The sequence below is a fragment of the Triturus cristatus genome, chromosome 5_2 (genome assembly GCF_964204655.1).
Source record: "Triturus cristatus chromosome 5_2, aTriCri1.1, whole genome shotgun sequence".
In the NCBI taxonomy this organism is placed as follows: Eukaryota; Metazoa; Chordata; class Amphibia; order Caudata; family Salamandridae; genus Triturus; species Triturus cristatus.
The window spans coordinates 356,640,339-356,652,750 of record NC_140588.1 but is presented as its reverse complement, the minus strand read 5'-3'; the positions used below and the strand labels follow the sequence as shown (position 1 = coordinate 356,652,750).

Genomic DNA, 12,412 nt, shown 5'->3' with positions numbered 1-12,412 from the left:
CTGAGCCGTTTCGGCCGGGCGTCGGGTCTCTCCCTCAACCCGCGGAAGTCGGTCCTGGTTCCGTTGCACCCCTCCAGGGAATGCTTTGACTGGCAGGAGACCATCCCTCTGCGCCGCTTATCATTTCAGTACCTGGGCATCTGGGTCTCCCTCCTCCCGGAGCTGAGCTGGGCGCTCAACGTCGCCCCCCTGGTCAAGAGAGCCAAGGTCGACCTGGCGCGATGGCAACAGCTGCCCCTTAACCCGCTAGGGAGGGTCGCCCTCTACAAAATGATGATCCTTCCCCGGTTTCTGTACGTATTGCAAAACGCCCCCCTCTCCTTTTCGCGACCGTGGTTCCGCGAACTAGACGGGATGGCGACGAGATTTCTCTGGGGCGAGGGGAGGCGGCGGCTGGCTCTGTCGACGTGCCGCATACCCACCTTTGACGGGGGCCTGGGCATGTCTGATCTTTACCTCTACTACATGGCCACCCGCCTCCTGGTCATTCACGACTGGTTTGGAGGGGGTTGGTCCGACCCGGCCTACAGGGTGGAACTTAACGGCTTGGGTTTCTCCGATATCCAAGATCGCCTGTACGGCGCCCCCATCCCTGCTTCTTGCCCGGACATCACCAGGGCTGTATTCCTGTCCTGGCGAGCGGCGCTCCGCCTCACCCGATGGACGGGACGGTTGACCCGGGTCACTCCCCTGTGGCACGGGACGTGGTTGCGGGAGGTCACAAAGCTGGAAGGCTTCAAATCCTGGGACCTCATCGGCATTTCCCAACTGGGGGACGTCTGGCGGGGGGGGGCGGATGTGTTCCTTTTCAGAGCTGCAGGCGCGTTTTTCCCTTCACTCCTCTCAATTTTATAGATACCTCCAGCTGCGCCACGCCATACGCACCTACACCCCACTGGACGTCCGGCTGCCAGACCACAGCCCCCGGAGGCTCAGGTCCTGCTGGGCAACCTGGGGAGGGGGGGCATTTCCAGTATTTACCGCTCCCTCGTCAATTGCATCCCTACATCCCTTGCGGGTCTTAAGGAGCGCTGGGAGGGATGGGTGGGTCCCCTGGATGAGGCCGACTGGCGGGACGCCCTTATGGCCCCCGCTTGGTGACGGCCTTCGCTAAGCTGCGACTCATCCAAATCTATTATCTCCATGCGGCATACCTCACACCGGCTCGCCTTCACCGTGCGGGCCTCTCCGGGGACGCGGCCTGCCCCCGATGTGGTTCCGAGCCGGCAGACTTCCTGCATATGGTGTGGTCCTGCCCTGCCCTGGAGGGGTTCTGGAGAGGCATTGAAACCGAGCTTACGGAGGTCCTGGGGTGGGAGGTGCCACACGACCCCCGACACTCGCTGCTGGGCATCACAGATGGCTTAGATGGCACGCGTTCAGAGCAGCTGTTTCTCATGACGGCCTTGATGGTGGCCAAGCGCGACATTGCAGCGGCATGGAAGCAGCCGTTGCCGCCAAGTGTGGCTAAATGGGGAGCTGGGGTGGACTGGTGCGCGGCGCAGGAGCGGACTCTCTATCGGGCACGAGGATGCCCCAAGAAATACCGGAAAGTTTGGGGGAAATGGCTAGGCAACATACTTTAGTAGGGCGGTTCGGGGGGTGGGGGGGGCTTCTGGGCGCGGGGGGGAACGGGGGGTGCTTCCTAATGTATTGCTGTGTGGTACTGCTTCGGAATACCAGACTGTTTCTGTTGTTGTACTGTTTAAAACAATAAAAACTTGTTTATCAAAAAAAAAAATATTAACTGTAATATTCATAACAAGTTGGCAGGTATGATGGCCTGAGTGAACTTGTTCTCCCTCTACAGCAGGAAGTCACTATAACGGAGACAGGGCTATAAGTGGAATGAAAAGGCTTTGGGGGGAGGGGGGGCTCTGAAAGGGACGTGGCCGATGTAATGAAGGGCGTTGCTTAAAACCACGAACTGAAAACCCGTGCTTAGCATAGTGCGTTGCCCCACTGATATTTTGCTGCTTCGTCATTCCATCCAGATACAACAAGTAGCATTACACCTACAACAAGCCAGGACTGTTGGCTTTGTCAATGGTTGTTAGTTGCATTAGACAAATAAGCACCAACTATGGCTTTGATGCACATAATTTTGAAAATATAAGCATCATACTTTCCCATCAGCTTTGCATTAATCGTGATTGCTCATGCGCCAAGATAACCATATTGCCCCATCAGGTTAATCCATTCAGCAAAGGCCAATAACCCAAGAGGTGGACCCACAGAATGCATAAGATAAAGCAACCAGCCCTGAATCGCAGAGAGCAACTGTGGTTGCTTCCGTTAAAGCTAATTCCAGTTTAATGATTTCCAGCATTGAGCACACATATAACATATCGTTTTTACATGTCTTTTTTTTACGTTGTGCTCTCGTTGCTAACAGTAATCTAGTGCTTTATATTTGAGAACAACTTTGTTTGAAAATAGCAAGGAAGGCGGTTTGTCCTTGAGGCCTGGCATAAAAAGCAATGTTGTTCCGAGTCAAAAGCAAATCTAGGACGTTTATGTGCATTCCAATATGCGTTAGACTGAAAAAGTGTTGCCAAAGTGCAAACTGGAGCTACAAACACTTCGTGCCATGAACAGAAGGCAGGGTCTCACACTGAAAAGCTGCACCAAACTCTCCTACTCATTTCCTCGCTTCAGGAAATGGTGTGATCCTAGGCACGTCACCTTATCGCTCTGTTCCCCGGTTCCATTAGTTGTTTAATTTGAGAGAAATAATAACACATGATACAAAATGAACTTAAGGTATGTAAAGAGGAACTTACCAAGCGCCATCTGTTGCACTCAAGGAGCTTGTGGAGCGCGATCTCAGCTTCATGACAATGCTCATTTTGTTATCGAATTCCAAAGGGTTTGGGCACTGAAAGTTTAACTGATCCTGCTGCTCGCATGTCGCATGCCCCAGGGAGAGCAGAGAACACTGTAATGTCCGACTGTGGCAGCCAGGTTCCAGCATGGCTCCAACCCACTTTGTCTGCCAAAAGATGGACTTCTAGGAGCGTTAGCCCATGCTGCTGCGGCGCTGTCGGGGCCCTGAGGCAGCGGTGGCTTCCCGGAAGTACAGCACATACAAACATTATAAAAAGTACGGCGGGCGGCCTGCAGCTAAGTACAGCACATACACACACTATAATAACATACTATTCCAGTCAGACTCAGTCATGCTGTGCTCATGCAGCCCCACACACATAACAATGCAGCCAGACTCAGTCATGCTATGCTCATGCAGTCTCACACACATACCATTCCAGTCAGACTGAGTCATGCCATGCTCATGCAGCCTCGTACACATACCATTCCAGCCAGACTCAGCAATGCTGCACTCTGTCTCAAACACATACCATTCCAGTCAGACTCAGTCATGCTTGCTCATACAGTCTCACACACATACCAATGCAATAATAGTCAGCCATGCTTTACTCATGCACTCGCACGCATCACTTATGAATGCAATGTGACTTGACTATGCTGCACACATGCTGTCTCACACAAACACACTTATCAATGCAGTCACTCACTCAGCCATCCTGTACTCATGCAGTCTACTAACACACATAACAATGCAGCCACTTAGCCATACTGCACTCATACAGTCTCACACGCATAACAATGCAGCTAGACTCAGCCATGCTGCACTCATACAGTCTCACACACATACCAATGCAGCCAGACTCAGCCATGCTGCACTCATAGTCTCCGACACACACCATTCCAGTGAGACTCAGCCATGCTGTGCTCATGCAGTCTCAGAAAGGTACCATTCTAGTCAGACTCAGCCATACTGTACTCATGCTGTCTTATTTACATACAGACACTTATGAAGGCAATCCACCTCAGTCATGCAGTACTTATGCAGTCTCACTCATGTTGTGAACGCAGTGTGACTGAACTGCGCAAAATACACAAAGAACCTCACAAACACGCTTACGAACAGTCAGTGACTCAACCATGCTGTACTCATGCAGCCTCACGTAGATACAGACACTTATGAAGGCAGTCAGAGTCATCAGTGCTGTGCTCATCATTCAGTCTCACACCTCACTCATGAATTCAGTGTGACTACGTGGAACACGTTCAGTCTCACGCACACACACTTGCAAATGCAGAAACTCAACCATGCAGTACTGATGAATGCTCGCATATACACTTAGAATGTACAGTTTGACTTAATCGTCTTGTACTTATGCGACATCACGTACATGCACCAGTTACCAGTGATTTCACTCGGCCACCCATGCTGTCCTTGTGCAGTTTCACATGGACACCTGTACAAATACAATCACGGGCTTAACTATGCTGGTCTTGTTCTGCACACATGAACAGTTACTCGCATAAAGAAGCAAAACACCAACTCACCTGAACACGTACACATGGGACTTCAGTTACTTAAACTCATGCAGTCACTGACAAAATTGCACCTGCTATTGTGTGCTAAACACACGGTTGTCAGTTTCTAACATATAGTTCACATCCGGAAACAGCTTTGAAGGTGGGAATACTGATGTGCCTGGGCTGGTGTTCACAGAAGATGGAACGCGAGATGAATAAATGTGCGAGGAGGAAAGAACTGACCTCGCTCTCCTGGGCAGACGAGGAAGGCGAAGCTAATTTTTATCCGGGCTTCGCATAAGGCCGGCCGGCGCTATTTGTAGGAATCGTTCACGGGCTCCTGAAACACAACTTGGAAAATAGGAATCGTAATTTCAACAAGTGGTGCGTGCACACCTCAGGGGAGCAGGGCCAGGAATCGAAAGTAGTGGTGCACGCGCACCACAAAGAAGCAGGGGAGGGAGCGCGGCAGCGAGGCGAACGCGCGCTGCTGCGCGTGCTGGCCACCGGTGGGAATGGGCAGAGCAAAGGCGGGACATGCGCCCGCCTTTGCCCAATTGCGTGCGTTATTTTGATAAAACACGCTAAACCCAATGGCAGCCGGCGAAAGCCTGATCACACGCACGAGCGTGTGAGCAGCTTTCGGAACCCCATACAAAAGGGCTCTCGCTGCACGAGCAGTGTTGCGCACTGCAACGCAGGCGCGAGCCCTAAAAAGGAAAAACTAAATGTGGGTGCTGTATGCATGCAAAATAAAAATGTGAAGTTTAGAAATAAAGGAACCATTAAGTGTATTTTTAATAGAACATTTTTGTTGCTTCCTAGTTGGCAGATGTACTTGAAATAGTTATCGAAACCATTTAAAGATTTAATTGACATAAACAGGATAATATGATTCATATCCGTGCAAAGGAACGGCATTATTGGCTTTGAATTACTCTCACCTAATGATCTAGTTTAAACACATAAACTTCTTAATTTGCATAAAGAGTCGAACGAAAAAAAGGCATTGGCAAAGTAAAATATTGGCCCATCTGCCCTGGCACTGAAGTGTACTTTTAAATAGCTACGTATGATGAAGAATAATGCCATAATGTACAGTGCAAGAGAGTCAAAGGTTGAAATTTCCCGACCCGTTTTATTGTGCTGTATGCTTTGGTGAACAAAAGCAAAACGTGATTGATAGCGGAACAGCACAGTGGATGAAAAGGGTTGTGTCGAAGGTACCTGAATGTCTACATCTATGTTCTGTATGCTTAGAATTTTTTACATGAGGTCAACAACACGCAATGCTGTCTTTAGGCCAGACCTAAAAAATTGTAGTGTTTTCAGCAGAAGAAAAACACAAGAAGTAAACAGCTAGAGTGTGAATCTATTTTTCGTAGGGAAATTTAAATAATTGTGCCACTAAATTATAATTGTGTTAAATTAAGGGGGCAGACACTGGCACCCTAGGAAGTTGAATACTGTATCGTGAACATTTATTTGTGCAGGCACCTAGGAAAATTCAGGTTGTCAGAAGAATTACTTTTCAAAGACACAAAGGAAGGACCTAGGACTAAGCAGCAAATCTGAAATGAGTAAACATAAAAACTTAAAGATACCCTACTTATGGGTATCAACATAGGGTATCACTGGGTTGCTCATTGAGTAAGTGACAAAACTGTGCAGTGCTCGTGATATTCACAGATGCGTATCTGTATCGGAAAAGAGCACATGAAAAACACACATGGTTATTTATAGCTGCATCTAAATTAGTAATGGAGAGAAAGCATCAACAAATAAAATAGCATATACGTGGCCCATAATATTGAAAATGTTGATGTTGATCCTAACTGAAAGATCAATTCGGTCTTTATTTATTTTTTAAATACCTTATTGCTCTCAAAATATTTCACAAACTGAGTTCAGATGGACTCCGTTATCTACATAAGGTATGCATAAGGTATGCATCAGTCATCCATGAACATTCTTCACGTTTTTCATGTGTTCTTTGGATAGGGGTCTCGAGTCAACATTTATCCATGTCTCCATTCCGTCCCCCTTTGGAACGGCCACCTGGCACCTGCACTTCTGCATTACACCCCTCATTGCCAAAACCAGCCCCAAGTTAATGAAGGTGTTTGAGTATTTACTGGCACCGAAATAGTGTAAACTATGTTTTACCGCAAGCTTTGGCGTGAAAGGGATCAGCCATCCCATTACCTCTGGAAGTATTTCCACAACACCCGTCGTGACTCTTTGGACAGCTTAGGAGTTTGAAATAGTTTTCAGGTAATCGCCCAGCAATTTAACCTTTTATGTTGTACAGAGAACATTCGCCATTTTGAATGCATACAACCACACATTGCATGGGCTTGTGCACTGAAAGCCAATACATATTCGTCTTATTTAACCCATTGCGTATATACTAAAATAAATAAAGTCGCAAAGGTGAAACGAGAAGGGCAGAAAAAGAAAGTAAAGTGCAAACTCTTCCCCAAAAGTCTCATGGGGAAAAAGATTTAAAATCGATTTAGAAAATGGAAGGAATAGCTGGGCAGAAAAGGAGAATTAGTACATTTATGAAGTGTACTTGTGGGCTAGTCTAGTATAGGTACTCAAAGTGTGTGCGTGCGTTTGTATGTACGTGTGTGTACGTGTACACTTATACAAAATCGCAGATTACGTGCATTAGATAACGGAATAGAATTTATGGTTGGAATGTTTGGGTTCCATCAACGGTTTGCCATGATTACAATGGCTGTGCTCCTTTTATTATGCGCGCCTTGGTTATTTGGAACATCTGATCAAATCAGTCTTTCAGTTCTTCCTCATTTGTTTGTAGCAAGCATTTTCCATGTTACAAAGTTTACATTCCTGTCCCTAGCTGGTAATTTCTTTACAACAGTGAATGTTGGCTTTGAACGCGCCGTTTAGCTAAATATTAGCTCGCCTGCGGGGGTGAAAGGGCAAGCTGCGTTAATTTCTTCTCTTCTGTTTTTTTAAGTGTTTACTTTTTCATTTTACCTTCTCTTGCAGTAGGGCAGTACGATCTGCTTTTTCTGCATCACTACAAATGCATACATCTGGGGCAGCAATGCACGTCAAGGCAGGAGACTTTGAAAAGGCGAAAGAGGAGCTGAAGCTTTTAAAGGCCGATCCGGGAAATGAAGTAAAGTTGAAGCTGTACGCCTTATTTAAACAGGTACTGTTATTAATCTCTGCCTTCAGTTCCAGGCGCAATACAGAATGGGTGGAAGGGGGGTATTTGATTCGACTGTTTTAACATCTTTTTATCGAAACAGTGAACAATAACAGGCATCACACTATTGCAGCATTTTCTCTGTATGTACCATGTAACTGTACGGTTTGTCCTTGAGCTTCACCACACCCTGGGGACCCCACCCCCTCCCACCAACCCCAGGTCCAAGAGATCTATCGTACCACAGAGTTCAAGCCAAAACCCATTATGACATCCATGGTAGACATATGGTTCCACATGTTTGTGCATCCTCTGCCTTCATAAATCTCCTTATCGGTCAGCGAACGGTAGTCCATGTCTACTTTACATTGCCGCAGCTCAGGGGGAGAGGCTGTCCCCGCCCTCACCCCCAATGCTAGACCACATTCTTCTTGAACATCTTGAGCCCCAGCATGTAAATAATTTTGGGGTATCCTTACAAAACGATTTCCCTGCAGACGTCCTATATGGCCAATTTGCCCAGTGACGGTCGTAGACGGTCGTAGAAGGTTTTTAAGATCAGTAAACCACTTCTACCACCCCCTTTAAAGTTCCTCAGTTGGAGACTGTCCCATAGTGTATGGATAAAGTTGCTTTTCTGCCCACATCCTCTTTGGCAACGATCAGTTGCCCTACCGCCAGTTTTTGCTAAGAGTCTTCTGGTGAGGTATGCTCTATGCAGTATTTTTAATGTACCAATCGTAATCCAGTCCTTATGGATACCTCTCTAGGAGCGCTGAGCTCCTCTTCCCATTTCCCCCCTTGGAAAGTGCCTACATCTTCCTTCAGTTTCCCTAAAAAATGTCTTAACGGGTCGGGTGCATTGTCGATCATTTTCCTGTATTTCAAAGCTTTTTGTGGATAGGCCTTGGATAATCTCTCTTCCATAGGGGAGGCATTCCTAATTATAGTTCCCCTCGGGATAGGGGCTGCCAGGGCATACCATAATTGTAGGTATGCTTCAGAATCTGCTTATTACTATTTCTTTTTAGAGTACGTCCTGCGGCTAAGGACCATCACTCCTGTTCCCCCTTTGCCCCCTCCCCCCCAAGACCGTCCAGTTTGCTAACGCCTAAGATGTCCCATATTTTATATCCCTGGAGGTTGCCCACTTCCCATAAGAGGTCGCTTACCCACAGTGGGGTTTCACTCATCACTGTCCCTGTCCATTTTACATGTCATGTCTCCTGTCTAAATTACCGACAGAGTTGTTGTAGAAGTATAGTCTGCTCCTTCACCTGTGTTTGAATGTATTGAGCAGATATTAAACAAAAAAAAAAGTCTTTATAATTGTAAGGTGAAGTAGAAGACCTATCTGCCTTGTTTTCAGCAAAGAGAAGATCTAAAATTCTCTTGAAATTGCTGTAAAACCCCTGAAATGGAAGGTTAACCCTTGCCTTACAGTGAACACCAAATCGCTGCACATGTTGCTGCAGCTTATGGTGTGCTGTGTGCAATACGATTGTAAAACAATGTACATATTCACAGTGCTTTCAGTCCCATGCCGAGACCTCCACAGCACTATAAAAAAAGAAGTCACTATCCACTTCTGCTCCATCAAGGACAACATTCGGAGATTGCATCAAATAATTGACTTTTCATAACATGAATGACAAAGAATGCATTGTTTAACCTGCATGTTTTATCTTTTATTTAAGGTGTGTGGTTATTGTGTTTTGTAGTTGTCTAAAAACCAATAAAATGGTTATGGCATGTTTTTCCTTGTTTCTGTTTTGTTGTGAGGCCTAGGTTGCGCTGGCTGACTGGCCTGACTGACTCTGTCCCCTTTTCCTGGGCAGGAGGAGCACAGGCTGCAATGGTAGGCGGCAGTTCTGAGGTGTGTCTGAGCCAAGGCCTGTCTGACCTTTAGGCAATCAGCCAGTGCCCGAAGGGCTGGTCTGACAGGGCAGTGTGCGCTGGCTTTTCGTGGGCCTGTTGTACGGTTTGCAGAATCGATTTTCACTGTTGATTTCCCTGATATTAAAACAAACTTTGCTGGCAGCAAGTTCAAATCCATGCAGTCCACCATACCTCTAGACAGTTTGTCTTTAATAGTTGAAACCTGCCACAATTTGCGATCCGTCGCCTGCCCCATCCCCTTAGCCGACCCATCTTCCTTGTTCCGGGCATTGAGTTTACCCAGCCCTAGTCCTGATCTCTTCCCCTTCTTGATACTCCTATGGACTGGTAGGGTCCCCCTCTCAGGGGAGCACATGCTGCTATTTCTGATTGTGGATTGCCTTGTGGGTTTGTTTTTCTGGTTGTTCTTTCAGTTTAAAATGAAACCGTACAGTGGGGTCCGGATGGTGTGGCTATCAACGCTGCTAACTCCTGTGCATCTTCCTCAGCCGCAACACACGCTCTACAATGTGTATCATATGCTCCTTTTGTCTGCTAGCGGCCGGCCGGAAGGTTGTAGGCCCATCTTTGTATATTTTTTGAGTTTTGTAATAAACGGTTTCAAAAAAACAAAAAAAAAAAAAAAAAGAAACCTGCCACAATTTGTATCATTGGATACTTTTTTTAAAGTAACTTATTCACTAATGGGGCCACCTCTTATTTTAGTCCCCTGGTCTATTTCTGTCCCAGACCAACTCTGGTGTGTGCTCACGGAGAGTTAGGGGCAGCATCTCCACCCGCTGTGAAGTATTAATCTGGTTTCTACAGGCTGAGGGAGAGAGTACAGAGTAGTGCCCCCCAAAACACACACCTGCAATAGCACAACCTCATTTGCGTTGTACAGGAAGATGATAGGGAAATGAATGGGAGCCCAAGTTGCCACAATTATGAAAGGTTAACTTAAAGTAAATTTCATTTGTTCAGCTCCTTGTATCAGTTCAGGGACACAGTAGAATCACCGCAGCAGTGAATTTGCCTTGGAATATCAGCAGACCTCTACAAATGGCGCATTTCTATGTGATCAGCGCCTCATGAGAACATTTTATGTTGAAGTAGGTTTTTAAACTCTGCAGAAGTGGTGGAGATAAAGGAATATAAAAAAGGCTTGCCATAGAAATAGATGACCAACATGTGAAAACTCAAGTGCAAAATCGGACAACATGGAGGGTCTCGTCAAGTGAGCAGGCTGTGTCCTTGCTTGACTGTGTCTAGTAGTATTTTTATGTTCTCAAATTCTCTGAGATTTATTTACACTATTTTGTAGTTAATCCTCACCAAAATATTCATGCACAAAATTAGCTTAATAGTCGATTTAAACATTTCACTCACTCAAAAGTCTACATATGCGTTTATATATGTATACATTCTTTTTAAAACATGGATGATTTTATCTTCTACATACATAAGGAAAATAAATTTTAAAAAGTGTCACTTGTGCAACTTTCTATCCTTGAACATAGGACTGGCCTTTAACCATGCAGTCACATAGTACATGCCACAGATACTGCTATCTTCTTCATGACCTGCTCGCCTGTTGTTGATTGGTATGATGTGATATAACCACTAAGAGTAAGACTTCTTACTTCAAATTTTGCAAATCATTTTGCTCTCAATGTCCTTGAATCAATTTCGACATAGAGTAAGGAAGGAGTGGTTAAAATGAATCATTAGCTGAAGCGAAAGTGTACCTGCCACCAATTATGTAATTGCACTGAACTAGTGTATGATGTTTCCTGTTGGCTGGTGAACACAGTGCATCCAGCTGGCAAGGCTTTGCTAGAAGCATTGATTGCATAATTAACCGTTACTGATTCTAATGTTTACTGTATGTTCTGTTGTATGCCTTTTGTAAGGTAATCACGTTGCTCAGCTAAAATATGAACATGCGTTTTGAGTATTGGATTTGTCTTGAACAATCGTGTTGAAGTATTCTCCATTATTTCTCCAGGCTACTGAAGGTCCCTGTAATGCACCAAAGCCAGGTATGATGGACTTTGTCAATAAGGCCAAATGGGATGCATGGAAGTCTCTGGGTAGCTTATCGCAGGTAAGCATGTAGCTAGTTGTCCTGCTCAGGCAGCGCAATTTTATTACTGTCGAAAATAGTGTTTGAGTGTTTGTATTTATGTTTGTTTTTGTCTTTTACATCTTCAACCTGCATGCATTTCTGTATGAGTGTCAAAAGGCGCATGTTGGACATCATACAACTCTTAGATGAAAACATTGTAAAGCACTGGTGTTGAATATCAGTTTAGGAACCTAAAATAATCATTAGCGGGTGGTACCAATCTTTGTTCTTGCTGTGATACACGAGGGCCTTTCTTCTCTCCCTAAAATTACTCATCCTCTTATGAGCATCCTAGGGTTGACCATGCTTTTATAACTAAATCCGCCCTTCACAATGAGAATTAGATGGGCTCTTGGCTAAAGCTCTTCAGATGTTGATCTTTGCTCCCCTCTTGGGTTGATAGGATTTGTACCTGGGATTGGTTTAGCAGTAGGCAGGATTGCTTGCCTCAACATAAGTTTAATTGTCCTCCCATTTTTGGTAATGCTCAGCCTGTTTTCTTGTCTAACGTTTAGATCCCAAGGCCAGGTGTATGTACGGCATACCAGCACTGTGTGAATACTGTCCTTTTAGTCCATTCAACACCTTCTGAACACCTCAGTTGCAAGGAATTTTACTACTTCCTTGATGTCTCCTAGGGAAAAGGAATTGGACCATTTTGATAATTCATCTGCTTTAGCAAAAACCATTACTGAATAGTAATATTCTGACTGATTACTAAATGATTTGTTGATTCCTTTAAAGGACATCATTCCTATACCAAAGCTAGATCCTACATCTACTCAAGATGCTAGTGAGCTAGAGCCTTTTTCAGGTCTGACGACTCAGTAGTCGAGAAGAACAAGTTTGTCATGTTGCTAAGAAACAGAAAATTA

General features: G+C 45.4%; 1 protein-coding gene across 4 annotated transcripts in view; it reads left to right on the top strand.

Annotated features, from left to right (window-relative positions):
- ECI2 (enoyl-CoA delta isomerase 2) overlaps window positions 1–12,412 on the top strand; it is a 379,316-nt gene that overhangs the window by 35,073 nt on the left and 331,831 nt on the right. For 3 of the 4 annotated variants that reach the window (XM_085607188.1, XM_085607189.1, XM_085607185.1), the window contains exons 2-3: window positions 7,369–7,534; window positions 11,418–11,516. In XM_085607188.1, coding sequence (XP_085463314.1) covers window positions 7,406–7,534; window positions 11,418–11,516 — 228 coding nt within the window. In that variant the 5' untranslated portion in view covers window positions 7,369–7,405. The remainder of the gene's footprint in view (window positions 1–7,368; window positions 7,535–11,417; window positions 11,517–12,412) is intronic. The other variant, XM_085607187.1, reaches the window with a different exon arrangement.